The 14875-nt window shown below is 65.0% G+C and overlaps 1 protein-coding gene across 3 annotated transcripts; it reads left to right on the top strand.

The window, feature by feature from the left end:
* The first annotated feature begins 2037 nt into the window (after window positions 1-2037).
* Window positions 2038-14040, top strand: LOC134517239 (prominin-1-A-like). Of its 3 annotated transcripts, none has more exons than XM_063338534.1 (25): window positions 2038-2301; window positions 3350-3500; window positions 4778-4839; window positions 5073-5278; window positions 5686-5806; window positions 5940-6003; window positions 6398-6487; window positions 6773-6963; window positions 7042-7116; window positions 7435-7498; window positions 7760-7919; window positions 8188-8340; window positions 8831-8954; window positions 9102-9193; window positions 9422-9506; window positions 9621-9764; window positions 10035-10106; window positions 10321-10410; window positions 10541-10594; window positions 10936-11016; window positions 11335-11403; window positions 11500-11589; window positions 11845-11957; window positions 13206-13223; window positions 13616-14040. In XM_063338534.1, the coding sequence occupies exons 2-25, from the start codon at window positions 3371-3373 to the stop codon at window positions 13665-13667; spliced, it is 2400 nt and encodes a 799-aa protein (XP_063194604.1). In that variant the 5' UTR covers window positions 2038-2301; window positions 3350-3370; the 3' UTR covers window positions 13668-14040. The 3 variants fall into 3 exon arrangements, with proteins under 3 accessions (XP_063194604.1, XP_063194605.1, XP_063194603.1); XM_063338535.1 differs by lacking the exon at window positions 2038-2301 and adding an exon at window positions 2733-3089; XM_063338533.1 differs by lacking the exon at window positions 2038-2301 and having other exon boundaries at window positions 2733-3500.
* Window positions 14041-14875: the final 835 nt, after the last annotated feature.

Genomic DNA, 14875 nt, shown 5'->3' with positions numbered 1-14875 from the left:
GGGCAAGGCAGAGGGGGGGGGTCCCCTGGTGCCCCCGGTGCCCTGGTGTGGGGGGGTACAGGGACAGGGCTCACTGTGCTCCTGGGATGATGCTGGCTCGCGTCCGGCTGCTGGTTCGCAGCCAGGCCCCGGCCGGCTCCCTGCCACGCTGTGAAAAGCAGAAATCCCAGCAAGGACAGGGCACAGGGCTGCTGGGAAACGGCCCTGTCCCCGCGCCAGAGCAAACATGCGGCTCAGACACCAAGGTGATGGGCACATCCCCTGGGGAGCAGGCGGGGCGGCACTGTCCTGCTGTGGGAACAAGGCAGCAGCAGCAGCTGAGCAGCATGGGGTGTCCTGGGGGGGCAAAGGAGGGACGGGTGACCCCTCCGGATGGGGGGACACAGCACCAGCCTCCATGGGGGCTGCCCCAATCCCCTTCCAGAAGCTGGGGCGGAGCGCGCCAGCACTGGGGGAAGATGCTGGTCCCCAGTTCCCCCAGACCAGAGCAGATAGCTGACCCCAGAGAGGTCATTTTGTCATCCCCACTTGGGGGGGGTCTGGGGGCAGCTGGGTCCAGCCCACAGCCCTGGGGACACCGAGATTTAAACTGTGGGTGCTTCATCCAATGCAACCCCCTCCCCGGCCAAACATGCGAGGCAAGGAGCCCGCGGCTGCGGGTGACGCTGGGGCGGGGGCAGATCTGGCAGTAATGGGGGAGAAAAAAAGGATGTGGGGGAAACCAGGCTCTTAAAATGGGGCTGATGCAGCGGAGGGTGGGGGCGGGATGGGCCCACGTCTTCGGAGCAGGGGCAGGGCTTGGGCTGACATCTGCACTGAGGGATGTCGCCTTGCCATCCTTCCCCCTGACGGGGCTGGGGACGGAGGGGCTGCAGGATACCTGTGCCATGGTGGGAGCTCGTGGCTGGGTGGGTGGGAGCAAGGTGGCCCCAGTGAGCCCATGGCGTGGTGGCACCCTGGGCTGAGGTGTCGGTGCCCTCAGTCCTGACGTGCACCGAGCTCGAGCAGCCTCAGCAGGACGCCCTGGGCTGAAGGGCAGCAATGCCCTGCAGAAGCGGATCCACCTGTGAAGAATCCCATGGATGCCGGGCCGGATCCTGCCCACACATGGCCGTGCGAGCTGGGCACACACCAATTTGGGGGAGTGCAGCACCCAGGGCAGCCGGCCCCGTCCCACGCAGGGTCTCTGGTGCCCCCTCCTCACATGTCCCCTGCCCCCGGGAGGTGGTGGAGGGCCTCAAGGCAACACTTTGGGGTCTGAGCTGGAAAGCCGAAGGATGCCTGTGAAACCCCCAGACCTCCCTCCCCACATCAGCCCCAGCGCTGTGAAAAACTTGCCAGGCCCTGCTTTTCATTTATTTTTCTCCTTTTTTTGGGAGCGCATCTCTGTCCTCCGCTGCCCTGCCCTGGTGCCAGCGCTGAGCCGGAGGGTACCACGTGGCACCCCAGCACTCCACACAGGCCAGGCCAGGAGGAAACCTCAAGGCAGGGCTGCCTCCCTCCCCGTGCCACCTTTGCCCATGGTCACGGAGAGCAGTGACGCCTGCTTGTGCGGGGAAAGTTAAGCAGTAACCTGGGAGGTGATGGCCAGCAAGGCAACGGCACTGGGGGGGCCGGGGAGCCTGGCCATGCAAAAGACGTATGGATACGGCTCACCCGGACTCCCCGCTGATGCTGGTCCAAAAGCACATGGTGCCCTATGCAGGGACACGGGGCTGGGGCCAAGGACCATGCTGGGGACACCGGCTGGCCTGGGGAGGGTGGGGGGTGGGCGCGGGGCACGGCTGAGGGCTGGCATGGGGGCACGGTGGGCAGCGTGGGGGGCTCTGGGCATGGGGGCTGTGGCAGGGTGGGCTGCTGGCGGGGCCAGCACTGGGTCTCTGTGGGGCAGAGAGGGAGCATCACCCGGGCGTGGGGCAGAGGGGCTGGGCACTGGGGGCAGCGGGCTCTCCCAGGCGGGACGGGGCAGGAGATGGGGGTCTCTGGGAGCAGACGCAGGGTGTCAGGGTGGGACGGGACAGGGGCAGCGTGGGGCGCTGGGGCAGGTTCCCCCGGGGCGGAGGGTGCAGCGGGCTCCCTCCCGGCCGAGGCGGGGGCCGGCGCGGTCGCACGCCCCGGGCAGACCCCGGGGGGCCGGGGCGGAAGGGGCGGCCCCGTCCAGCCCTGCCCACCCCTCCGGGGGCCGCCCGCTGCGTGCGGAGCCGAGTTGTTCTCGGCCGGACGGGGCCGGGCCGAGCCGTACCGTACCGGGGACCTCCCGCCGGGGTGCGACCCCCGGGGCACCTGCCCCGCGCCCACCGGGTGCGTCCGCGGCACAACCGGGAGCGACCCCCAGCCCTCCCCCCCCCCCCACCCCGCCCACGGCTGCGGCTCCCGGGACCCCGGCGGCGGGGCGGGGGCTGAGGACCGCGGGGCGGCGGCCGGGGTAGAGCCACGCGTGGGTCCCGCGGCGGGCGGGGACGCGGGGGATGGAGCCGGGCAGGCGCTGGGGGACCTCCAGCCTCGGAGGAAGAATCGCGTCTGGGGGCCCCCGCGGCCGTGCCCCAGCTTGGGGGGGATCGGGGTGCGGGTGGAAAATACCGGCTTTGCTGCAATGCCCCCCATTTGGGGAGGTTTTTTCTAAACGCAGAAGCTGGTTTCTGTGGCCAGAGCGGGTTTGCGCCGAAACTGTGGCCGGCCCCAGCGCACCCCATCCTCAAGGGATGCTGCTGGAGCTGGGGTGGAGCGGGCGGGATGGCTGCCCTCCGGATCACCGCGGGTCACCCAAGCCCCTGGGTCGGGGCAGGAGGAAAGCAGAAAGGGCGCGGGAGCTCTGGGGAGAGGAGGGAGAGGGGTTTTCTCCCCGCTGCCTGGGTTGGGACGTGGTGGTGGTGGTGACCCTGACCCAGGTAGGGAGAGGCGGCGGGGGTGGCCGGGTGCCAGGAGGTGGCAGGGGCAGGGTGGGGCGATCCCGGCATCGCCGCCTTCCCCGGCAAGCGGCTTTTCATCAGTCGCAGCTGAAACTTAAACAAACCATAAAGCCCGGGCGCTGGCACTGCGTGGCTGGGCCCTAGGGCAGACGTGCGCGCACAGAGGTGCCGGAGGACAGGGTAAGTGCTTCGTCTCCGCTTCATCCTCCAGAGCCCCTCTGGCCCCTCATGGGCACCTCCTGCCTGTCCCCCCCTACCCCGCTGCTCATCCCCGGGACTCCCCATCCCTCCTCGGTGCTCTCCCACAGCTCTTTCCTTCCGGGCAGGAGCTGGCAGGTGCTTGATTTTTTCTCCCCGCGTTTCCTGCTCGGAGGCAGGAGGCAGGGCAGCCCGGGTAGCCCTGCACCCCAATGACACCCACAGCCCTTCTCTGTGCCCAGGTGTCCACCGGCGCCGCCACGATGGAGCTGGGGAACATCTCGCAGCCCGCGTATGGCCCTGGCCCCGAGGCGCCGGGGAGCAGCACGCCGGGCCTGGTGGGGATGGTGCACGGCTTCCTGCAGCTGGTGCAGCCCAAGGACCTGCCCATAGGTGGGTGCACGGCGGCGGGGGGGGGCTGGCAATGAGGTGGGGGGGCTGCTCGGAGCTGCAGGGTCCCAGTTCAGGCTCAGCCCTCCTGCACTGGTGGCCGTCCATCCAGCATTTAAGTGCTGGGGTACTGTGTTAGGAGGGGTTTGGGGAGGGGGGGGAATGGAGTGGGGTCCCTGAGGATTGCCAGCTGCATCCCGTCACGACTGTGTGGCTGTCTCGGGTGGGCCCCAGCACAGGCTTTGGTGGCAGTGCCACCTTGCAGGGTCCTGCCCCATCCTCCCACCAGGTATCTTCATCCCAGGCCCCAACGAAAGGTGCAGAGCAAATCCCTTGCTGCCTGTGACTTTGGGGGGTCCTCGCCTGGCTTGCAGTCCTCAGTGCTTGCAGGTGACAAGGCGTGATTAGGCAGGACTCACCTTGGGGCCACCAAAAGCAGTGTCCCAGTGCCAGTGTCTGCACAGCAGTGCCGCAGGCACCCCCCTGCTTGCCAGCGCTCGCCCTCCTTCCTTCATCTCCAAGGGGATGTCCCAATGGCACAGCTCTGCCCCAAAGTGGCTGCAGGTCGGCACGGGTGATGCCAGGACCCTGGGGCTGCTTGATGCCCCCGGGGCGAGTGCGGCCCACCTAGGGGCGGGTGGTTTGTCACTCTGGCTGCTGGCACTTGTGCTTCCTCCTTCCTGGCTTAGCCCCTGCTCACCGGCAACTTGTAGGTAAATGTGTGGCTGGCAAACAACGTAATGGCTTTGTGGCCTTGTCTGTGTCACGCAGATACCAGGGTACAATCACTCAGCACCCTGTGTCAGCACGAGCTTGTCATGAGGCCATGGCGCACGGGCAGGGCGAGCCTTGGGACTGAAAGAGGCAGTGTGGCGGGGGGGACTTTACCCCAGGGCCCATCCCACGCTGGCAGCGCCGGCCGGGCATCTGCCTGGGGCTGCGCCACAGGAGGGCAGCCCAAAGGCAGCTGAGATGGTTGTCGGAGCATCCCCCATCGAGCCTACCCCCGGTGCCCACTGGGGTGGGGACCCCCTTGCTCTGTGGACCCCTGAGAGCCTGGGGGCTGGCAGCGCTTTTCCTGGGTGCAAAAGGGCTGTGTGACACAATGGCCTGGGAGGGAGAAACATGCCGTGCACTCACAGCCGCTCTGAGCCACAGCGCTGGAGGTGATGCCCGGTGCTGGGAGCCCCTCTCTGGGGTGAGCAGAGTGTGGGGCCCTCCTGGAGAGCCCCCCAGGGCCCATCGCCTGCTCAGAGCTCTCCCCACTCCTTCTCCCCCAGAACTGATTGCAGATTTTGGGCAGCCCCAGGCTGAGGAGACCATGGAGGAGCAAGTCCAGGAGGTGAGCGGGCAGGCAGGGCAGGGAGCCAGCAGCCCCGGGCCATCACGGACTGGGGGATGCTGGTGGGTGCTGCTCCGAGGCTGAGCCCTTGGTGCTGGGCAGCAGCAAGGGGAGATGTGCAACCCCCTGGGGGGGACCCATTCTGCCCCATGGTGGGTCTGGACAGGACCCTTAGAGCTGGGGAGCCTCCAGGGGCACCAGTGTTACGCCGCCTCTCATTCTTCCTCTCCCAGCTGCTTCTCTACGAACTGGGTTTCCTGGTCTGCATGGCCATCGGGCTCCTCTTCATCATCCTGGTGCCCCTGGTGGGATGCTGCTTCTGCTGCTGCCGCTGCTGCGGGAACTGCGGGGGCCGCATGTACCAGAAGCAGGGCCAGCACACGGGCTGCCGGCGCCGGGCACTCTGGGTCTCCGTCCTGCTGGTCTCAGCTCTCCTCCTGTGAGTGCGCTGGCCGGGAGGCTCCGGATGGGACCCGAGGGCGGGTGGAAACGCCGGCGCTTGGCGGCCGTGCCAGGAAGCTGCCATTGTTCACAGGAGCAGATCCTGGCACGGTGGGACAAAGGAGAGGAAGCAGCGGCGGTGGGGAGCTGGCCCCGGGGGGGGCATGGTGCAGACCCTTCCCAACAGCTTCGCCGCGGGGAAATGTGGGTGCAGCAGGCACGGGGCTCCCCCGTGCCTCAGTTTCCCGTGTCCCTCCTCTCTGTTCCCTTGGCAGTGTGCAGGGCACTCGTTGGGATGCTCTGGGAGGGCGTGCTCCGTATGGTGTGGGTGGGTTCGGAGGGTCCTGTGGGGGAAAATTGTGACTGAGCTCCCCACGCGCTGACCCTGCCACCCTTCCCTTGCAGGGCTGGTGGTATCTGTGCCTTGGTCAGCAACACCCGCTTCTCCCAGGCCGTGCACGGCACCTTCCCCAATGTCAACAACACCCTGGACGACGTCCGTGCCTACCTGGCTTCCATCCCCAAGGCATGCCTGGTCCCCCCACCCCAGCTGGGGTGCCTGTTGGGGGGCAAAAGCCACCCCTGGGGAAGGCTGACAGTGGGGCTGGAGGCGGGGAAGGGTCCCCATCCTCACTGACACCCCATCTCTGTCCCTGCAGCAAATCAATTTTATCATCGACAGCAGCGACGTCCCGCTAAGCCACGCCAACAGCAGCCTCCAGGGTGAGGGTGTGCAGCAGAGGGGGGGCACAGGCACCCTGGGGTGCTTGGGGAGTGGAGGTGGCTGGGGGATGCTGCAGATGGTGGTTGCAGGCCCCGGGGGCCACGGGGCTGGTTCTCATGGGGATGTCTAAAAGGAATGGGTTTGGGAGCTCCTCCAGGCTCCCGCTCTGCTCCAGCTGTTGCTTTTCCCCATTCAGGCTCCTCTCTGGGAGGCATTGGCAGGGTTGGGGGGGGTCCCCTCTGCCCACTTTGCCTGGAGCGTGGATGTGGGATGGGGTCCTGGGGAGGGGTCAGTGTTTTCGGCAGCTCCCCCTGCAAGCCCCGGGCTGCTCAGGGCAGTCTGGTCCCGCCACCGGGGATCCCATCATTGACACCGTCTCTCCCATCTCCACAGAGATCGGGCCCAACCTGGGCGGCATGATCGTCTTGGGCATCAGGAGCGGCACGGATGAGGCTCTGGGATCCCTCCAGGACCTCTTGCAAGGTAGCGGCCTCATCCCTGGGGGGCCGGCAGGACCTCGGAGGGGATTCAGGGGGATGCTGGGGCAGGTGCATGCCTGGGGGGCTCCAGCAAGATTGGGTAAGACCCCCAGGAAGGGAGGTCCATCTGGCCAGTCCAGCCCCAACCTGGGGCAAATGTTGGGATGCAAATTGACGGGGGTGCCCCTACGTTGCATTTTTTGGATGGGGTCCCCAAGGCTCAGCTGGGTGAGGAGCAGCCCCGGCCGCGCTGGCAGGATGAGGTCTCGAGCCGCCGCTGTCTTCCCAGGGATGGAGATGTTGGCGGCCACCTTCGGCAGCATCTCCAGCACTCGTTTGCGCCTCGAGGAGCTGCAGAGCAGCTACAGCCAGCGGCTGGCCAACCTGCGGGACGGCCTCAGCCAGACCCTGCAGGACTGCGGCCGCCCCTGCGGCAACGTGTCCCTGGACGGCCTGGCCTTCAGCGCCAACTTCAGCACGGTGAGGAGGGGCAGGGGTCCCCCGCAGCCCCTTCCCCAGCCCCCCCGCAGCCCCCTCACCCCAGGCTCTTCCCCGCAGATCCCCAGTGTGGAGCAGCAGCTGGAGGCACTGGAAGGTGTGTCTGGCTCCAACATAACAGCCGATTTAGAGAAGGTAAGGGGTCGTGTCCCAACGCCCCCCCCAGAGGGATGGGTGCTGCTGGGGCTGTGCTGCGAGGGGGTGGCTTGGGAAGAGGCCCCCAGGAGTTGATTGCTGTTGGGTGGAGGGAGGTGCTGGTTGGAATTCTGCCTCAGCTGGAGCCTGCCCGCTGTCCCCGCCACCCCCGGGTGCTGGCACGGTCAGGGCTGGGTGCTGGGGGGAGCCTGGCTGTCCTGTGCCAGCGGGATCTGGGGAGGGAGGGGATGGGCTGCTCAGTCCTGGGCTGCGGGCAGGGACGTGAGCTGTACGCTGTGCATCCCCGCTCCCGCGCAGGTTAACAGCACACTGGACTCGACCCCCGCCAAGGTGCAAGAGCAGTCCCAGGACATGGTGACAAGTAAGCAGGGCTTTGTGCCCCTTGTGCTGAACTCCCCCTCTCCCAGGGCTCTATACTCCCCATCCCATCCTTACCTGGAGACCTCTCCTGCTGCCACGCCACTGCCTGCAGCCCAGGCTGTCCCCAGGTCCCCGTGTGCTATCATGCTGATGCCATCCTGGACTGTCCTCTCCCAGTCCCTGCTGCCCCAGGCTCACCTGCCCCAGGTGAGCAGGACCTGGGCAGCAGTTCACAGCACCAACCTGTCCCCATCCCTTGCAGAGGCCCAGGAGCAGCTGGGCCTCATCAGGCAGGAGATCAGGAGCTTGCAGGAGGAGTTGCCACTCCTGGAAGTGGAGGAGAACGTGGGGGCTGTTGTGGACAATGTCACATCGGTGCTGGAGCAGTACAGGGAGCCGATCATCAGCTTGGATGGGCTCAGGTAGGTGAGGGGCTGCTGCATCCCCCTGCTCCCTTGTCTGGAGAGGCTCGGGCTCTGGATCCTGCAGTTGCTGGAGCTGGGGGCATGCTCGGTGGTGGGGCTGTGGGTGCTGGGTAGCCAAAGATGTGCCTTGCAGCCACCCGTGCCCGTTCTTTGCCCACGTGCCTGGGGGGCTTTTTCCTCCCCAAGGAGGCACCTGGTGGGATGCCAGGCACTGCTCACAGTGCCAGGTCCTGCTGTCCGACTCCTGCCCCTCCTCTTGCCCCAGGTGGAGCATCTGTGTCCTCCTGTGCTGCATGGTGCTGCTGGTGGTCCTCTGCAACGTCATCGGGCTGCTGTTGGGCCCCCTGGGGCTGAAGGAAAATGTGCTGCCCACGCAGCGCAGCTGCCTCTCCAACGCCGGCGGGAACTTCTTCATGGCGTGAGGCTCCCTCGGCTGCCGAGGACGCGTGTGGGAGCGGTGGGATGGGAGGGCAGGGCTGGCCTGGGGATGCTCAAGCTCCTAAATCATCAAATTACTACGGCTTAATGGCCTGCCCCGTGGCAACTCACCATGCAGGTGGTAAACACGAGGATAAAACACGGTGTTGGTGAAAGGCGTTTGAGCGGAGCCCATTCGCCCCTTGCCAGCGGGGGCCTGGCAGCGTGTGCGTGGTCCTGTGGACCTATGGGCCAGTGGTGGCTTGCAAAACTGGGGAAGCTGTGCCGGGGTCCAAGCCCCAGGGTACAGCCCAGCTGGGCTCTGTGGGCCAAAGGCATTGCAGAGACATGCTTGAGGGAATGCTGGTGCTTCCCACCATTTCGGGGGATCAAGGGGTGCGCAGGCTCTGGGCTCTGCGAGCCGGAGGCAATGCTATCGTCAGCGCCGGGGCATGGGTCCTCGGGTGCCGATGGTGTCTCTGTCCTGGCAGAGGGGTTGGCTTCAGCTTCATCTTCTCCTGGCTGCTGATGCTGCTGGTGCTGATCACCTTCGTGCTGGGGGGGAACACCTACACGCTCCTCTGCGAGTCCTGGCGCAGCCAGCAGCTCTTCCAGGTGAGCTCCCCGTGGAGCCCGGAGCCACAGCTGCCTTTCTGAGGGCTCCCGGTGGAGCAGAGACAGTGCTGGCTGTTTTGGGATGCTTTTCCCAGGTGTCCTGCCTTGCGCTGTGTCTAGTTTCTTCATCTCTTCCCTTGCTTTCAGCTCCTGGACACCCCCGGTCTGATCCCTGGCTTCAACCTCTCCGAGCTGCTGGGCCAGGAGGGTGGCACAACAAACTTCTCGGAGATGTACAGGTGGGTCCCAGGTCCAGCGCTGTGTCTTTGGGGAGGGGTACAGCTGCTTGGCGCCCTCGGATGCTCCTCGGGATGGGGGCAGCTTGCCCTGCATGCCTTGCCTGCAGGCAGGCGCCAGTGCCAGGGAAGGAGTGAGGAGAAGCGACTTGCTCGTGTGGGTGAGGACATGTTCCTGGGACGGGGTGGCCCTCGCCTGCCCGTTTTCAGCCCCATGCCCTGCTTCTGCAGGCAGTGCCAACAAGACGCTGCCCTGTGGCAAACGCTGCACTTGGACCAGAGCGTGTCCCTGGACGAGCTCTTGAACATCAGCCAGGTGAGCGCCGGGGTGCCAGGGTCTGGGGGGCAGAGCTGGGGGCACAGGGCTGGCACTGAGGGGACAGTGAGGGGCTGGCGTTGTGGCCCATCGTGGCTCTCCTGTCTCTGGCAGTACACAGGAGAGATCTCCACAGCCTTCGAGAAGGTGAACATCACCCTGAGCCCCATCTCGCTGCTCAGCCAGGACCAGGGAGACTTGCTGCTGAACGCCAGCCGGGCTGGGCAGCCCCCCAACTTCACCCTCACCCTGGAGCAGGTGGGCTGGGGGCAGCCTGGTGTTGGGATGGGGGGGTCCAGGTGTGTGTTGAGGGGGTCCATTGCCTCCTCCCCTTTGCTGCTGTGGGAGTCCCACCACAGGCTCCCAGGGTGTTCCCTGTCATCCATGTCATCCCCTGGGGCAACCGGGCACCTCCTCCACCTGGGAGGCCCTGGCTCCGCTCTGTCCTGCAGGGGTGGGGTATGCCTCCCCACCCCCCACCGTGAGTCCCATTCCCCATTCTTACGGCTCTGTCTCTGCTTTTTCCAGCTGGATCAGACCGTGACCCAGGGAAGCCTCCTGGATCTGGCTGCAGAGCTGGAGGAGCTGGCAAACAAAGCGGTGAGAGACCGTGGCACCCCAGGGCCACGGCCACCCTGTCCCCAAAGCCCCTGCCTGTGGGGGCTCCTCTGCAGATCTGCCTGGGTGCCAAGGAGGGGGCGAGGCCCTTCACCCTCGCCCAGCTCTTTTCTCCAGCCCGGGCATCCCCATCAGATGGCTGTGGTGGGGCAGGGACCCCGTGCCGGGGGGGCACTGCTGACTGCAGCTCCTCCAGGACGCGGGCGTGAAAGATAAACTGAAGGCTGATGCTCGCAGTCTGAGGGAGCTGGACAAGGAGATGCAGACGAAATTCCCTGGGCTGCTGGTGAGCAATGTCAGGGTGGGGAAGGTCCTGGGGGTGCCAGATTGGGCTCCCCCAGAGCTTGGACCCTGCTGGTGGGGTCTCGGCTGAGCTGTGGGGTCTGCGCCTCTGACTCTCCTCTCTCCATCCCCAGCAAAGCCTGAAGGAGAACATCCACTCGGTGCAGAGCGGGGCTGACCTGCTCGAGGTAAGCTGCACAAGTGGGCCTCCTGAGCATACCCCAGTAGAAGTACCCTGCAAAGCACCCTTGAGGTCCTGCAGTGGAGGTGGTGGGGGCTAACCTGAAGTCCTGGGGGCTGGTGGCTGCTGTGGGACTCCCCAGGCATGCTCATGGGCAGAGACAGGGGGCCCATGGCACAGAGCCCGCCAGGCACAGGCTCCCTCCACCCGAGGCACCACCAGCCTGTGACTGCTGGGGACACCACAGCTCAGAGACGCTGTGCCCCAGGGATTGCTGCCAGGCAGGGTTGGGGAGACGCGGGGGTCCCACTTTCCCTATCACACTGCTGAAAGCGCCTTTCACCCCAGGAACAGACAAAAACTGCGCTGGACAAAGCCAACAAGACCCAGGAGTTTCTGGAGAGGGAGACGGCAAACATCATCAAGAACGTGAGCGCACCTTGCCCTGCTGCTGGGCCACACGGTGGGGGTGTGACTGGACCCCCGCCCCAAGACCTCCCTCTGTGCAGGGATGCCAAGCAACATCTGGCTGCTCTTCCTGCCCTGTCATCTTCTTAGGGGGTCTCCTGCATCCCTGAGTGCCCCCTCCCCTTATGGCACCCTAGACAAGGGACGGGGGTGGCACTTTTGCAGCCCCATTGCTGCTGGGCTGGGGTGGTCTGATGGCCTTGATCTTCACTTGGAGGGGACATGTGGCATGGAGGGGCTGGGGGTGCAGCATCTCCACTCTCTGCTTGCCTGCCCCAGGAGACATGGGCTTTCCTGGAGGAACTGTTGGACTTCTTTGAAACCTACATCTCCTGGGCCAAGAGCAGGGTGAGTTGAGCCTTTCTTGGTGCGGTGGAGGGAAGGGGAGGACAGGCTGCGGGGTGTTGAGGACACTGACATGTTCTGTCCACACCATGTCCCCAGCTGACAGAAGACGTGGCACGTTGCAAGCCCATAGCTCAGACCCTGGATAATGTGGAGGTCATCACCTGCGACTACATCCTGGACTCCCTGGTGAGTCGGGCAGCAGTGTGTGGGATGACGTGTATGTGTGGGGTGGCAATGGGGTCCCCTTCACGCATAGGATGAGGGGTACTCATCTCTGTCCTGAGCAAGTGGGGCTCAGCATCTCCCCAGCGGATTGCTGTGGCTAAGAGCAAAGGCCAGGCTGCAAGAAGGGGTGGATAGGTGGTCTTTGGGGAGGGCTGGGCGCAGAAGAGGCTCTTTCAATCATTGTCTGGGCTCTGATGGCTCTCCCCCCACACCCAGAACGCCTTCTGGTTCAGCCTGGGCTGGTGCACCGTCTTCCTGCTGCCCAGCATCATCCTGGCCGTCAGACTCGCCAAGTTTTACCGCCGTATGGACATTGCTGATGTCTATAGGTGAGGAGCCGCCTGCCTCCTGCAACCACGCTGGGTCTGGAGTCCCCCCCACACAGTGCAAACCCCTTCATGTGCCCCGTGGCAGCCTGGGGGGCTGATCCTACAGTAATGTGGGATGGGGGGGGTGGGGGCAGGGAGGTGTCTTGGGACCTTCCACCTCCAAGAACGGAGATGTTCTGGAGAAGAGCCTGGCTCTGTCTTCTCTGCAGCCCTCCATTGGGCAGCCAAAGGTGCATACAGCCCCCCTCGGAGGAAGGAGCCTGGCTTGCATGGCAGCGCTGCAGCCCCCAGCCTGCCTTGGGGGTTCGCCACCCATCTCACTCCCCTTTGCACCATTTTCGTGCACAGCTGGGTGCCGCGCAGAATGGGACACGCTGTGCCGTTGGCATCATTGCCACGAGGGTGCAGTGCTCGCTCACGCACCCATGGCCGCCAGCACCCCAGGGCTGCTCCCCAGCCCTCTGGGGCCCTTTCCCCATCCCTGCGGGGACCTCTGGCAGCTCCACCGCCAGCGCAGCCGCGACCCCTGAGGGTAGTGAGTGGTTTCCAGTTGGATTTCCCACTGCTGAGGGCTATGGCTTGGCTCTGTGGTGCAGTTTGCTGGGGGTTCCCCTGCTCCAGCCCCCGCTGCCGCCACCCCTCTGCTCCAGGGTTGCAGCGGCCGGGGGGAGCCAGGGCTTGCAGCACCCCTGTGCCCATCGTGGCCTCAGCCAGCCTTCCTCCCTCTGCCTGCCCCACTCCTCCTCACTCTATGCCCCAGCTCTCCCGGGACCCGGGCTGGGCTCGTACGTGTTGTGTGCTGGACACGGTGCTGAGCCGGGCTGTGCCCTGCCCGCAGCATGCCTGGGGTCCCCACTGGTGGCCCCGGTGCCTTTCACTTCCCGCTGCAGCCGGTGGCTGAGCTGGTTGGAGACACGGGCTCAGCTGCCAGGGAAACTTGGGGAACTGAAATCGTGACACAAGGGAGCCATGTGCCACTGAGCCAGGGACATGGGCCCCACTCCGCCCGCCCAGGGAAGAAGCAGTGATGCTGGGGGGGCAGCAATGTTTGGGGGGGGGGGCTGTAGGAGCCCGTGATCTGTGTCCAGATGGGGCAGCCAGGATGGAGGTGACTATAGCACCCTGCAGCCTCCTGTGTCCTCCTTGTGTGCCCTGGGGAAGACCTTGTCCCATGGGGAGATGCTGGGCTGTCTCAAGAGACATCTTCTTGCCCCACTGACACTGTCCCCTCTTCTTCCTCCCCTCCAGGAATGAAGTCTTGGAGATGTAAGTAGCAGCGCCAGGTCCCTGCATGGGGTGGGGGGCAGCTACTGTGGCATGAGCCCGGGGGGACAGGGCACAGAAGGGAAGGGGGCAAGGGGAACAGGGTGAGTGCAGACCAAGGAGGGTGCTGGCACCAGGGGAGACTGGGAAGGTGGGACCTGTGCAGCATGCACTGTTCTGGGGTCCCTCCGTCATCTTCCCACACTCCTAAGTTTGGGGGTGCCGCTTGTGCCCAGCCTTCTCCAAGCTGGTGGAGCAGGTGGGGGGGCCTGGGTGGCCTTTCTGTGGGCCTGGGTGACAGGAGTGGGATGACATTTGGCCATCCCAGCACATCCCGGGCTGGCCCTTGCTCCCCTCTGTGGCTGGGGGTGACATAGGTGACCTTGGTTTTGCAGGCCACCCGCGTTCAACTTATACAAAATCCCCCGGCCGTCCACGAGGCATTAGCCCCCATTGCCCACAGCACGGGCACGGAGGAGATGGACACGGCTGCTCCGTCTGCTGCACCTTCTCCCTGGGTGCTGGGGAGCAGGTTGGGACCCCTCGCCTGAAACCCCCTCCCTAATTCCCGTTATGTGATGATGCCCTGGTATATATATATATGTGTGTGTGGGCTGCTCCTTGCACTGCCCCAGGTGGGACTTCAGCCCCTGCCCCAGGCCCTGGGGGCTCAGGGCAGCTTGTACTGTCCATGCCACCCCAGCCTGTGCTGCTGGCCAGCAGGAACCCGCCCACCCAGGCCCCTCGCTTGAAAAATGTGACTATTTATTTTTGCAGGGAGCCTGACTCTTTCCAAGGCTGCAATTTTTTGGTGTCAAACAATAAATGGGGTGTTTGTGTGCGCTGCAGGCACGCGGCTGCGCTCTTCGTGTCTGGCTGCGATGGAAGGACACAGGGGTAAGGGCAGGGAGGGTTCCTCACCTCTGGCATAAGCCGGGGCTGTGCCTGGGATAAGAAGGCTCTTGCTGGGGTCCCCAGGCGTGCTCTGCTCACAGCTGGCTCTTCGAGTCCTGACCCAGCCCGTGGGTCGATGCGGGACCACTGCTCAGTGTCACCGGGGCTGGGTGACGTTCCCTTCACTGGGCAGCCCTTTGCACCTGTGGCTGGGTGGGTGCCAGGTCCTTCCCTGGGAAAAGCCATGCCAAAAGCCTCCTGTCCATGAGGTGTGCCCCTCCCCTCACGTGCAAGCACTTCCCTGTGCCCTCTGTCAACCTCACCATGTGTCATCTGTGGGTTTTCAGTTGGTTTATGGGGTGCCTGCAGCCCACACCTCCCTCCCTCTACTGGGTATGGTGGCATGGGGACTTCCAGTGTCCACTCCTGCGTGTCCCGCGCTGCTGCACAGCATGGATGGGCACAGCGAGAGCTGTGTACGCACATAAGCCAAGGGCAACTTGGTCCGCAGCTGTGGTGGGGCAAGTGGAGGTGTTGCTTTGTGCTGCTCAGGGACCATCCCGAAACACGGGTCAGGCACAGGGGACGTACGTGAGCTGCTTGACTCATTTCCTCCGTTGCAAATTCCAAGTCCTTCTGGAGTGAGCGACGGGACCGAGCTGGCCAGCTCGCCCTCCGCTACGTGCATCTGCTTTATTGCTTTTTCCATTTGCCTTCAGATCTTCTAATCGTTATTTTTTCCTTCAGGCGTTATCTGAAGC

The sequence above is a fragment of the Chroicocephalus ridibundus genome, chromosome 6 (genome assembly GCF_963924245.1).
Source record: "Chroicocephalus ridibundus chromosome 6, bChrRid1.1, whole genome shotgun sequence".
In the NCBI taxonomy this organism is placed as follows: domain Eukaryota; kingdom Metazoa; phylum Chordata; class Aves; order Charadriiformes; family Laridae; genus Chroicocephalus; species Chroicocephalus ridibundus.
Note: the sequence above shows the minus strand (reverse complement) of the source record. Positions and strands in the feature narration are given on the sequence as shown.

Coding starts and splice junctions, on each gene's coding strand:
- LOC134517239 (XM_063338533.1), top strand. CDS start 3,320: ATGACACCCACAGCCCTTCTCTGTGCCCAGGTGTCCACCGGCGCCGCC. Junction 9,507..9,620: donor AGCTCTTGAACATCAGCCAG/GTGAGCGCCGGG, acceptor TGTCTCTGGCAG/TACACAGGAGAGATCTCCAC. Junction 11,590..11,844: donor ACTACATCCTGGACTCCCTG/GTGAGTCGGGCA, acceptor CCCCACACCCAG/AACGCCTTCTGGTTCAGCCT.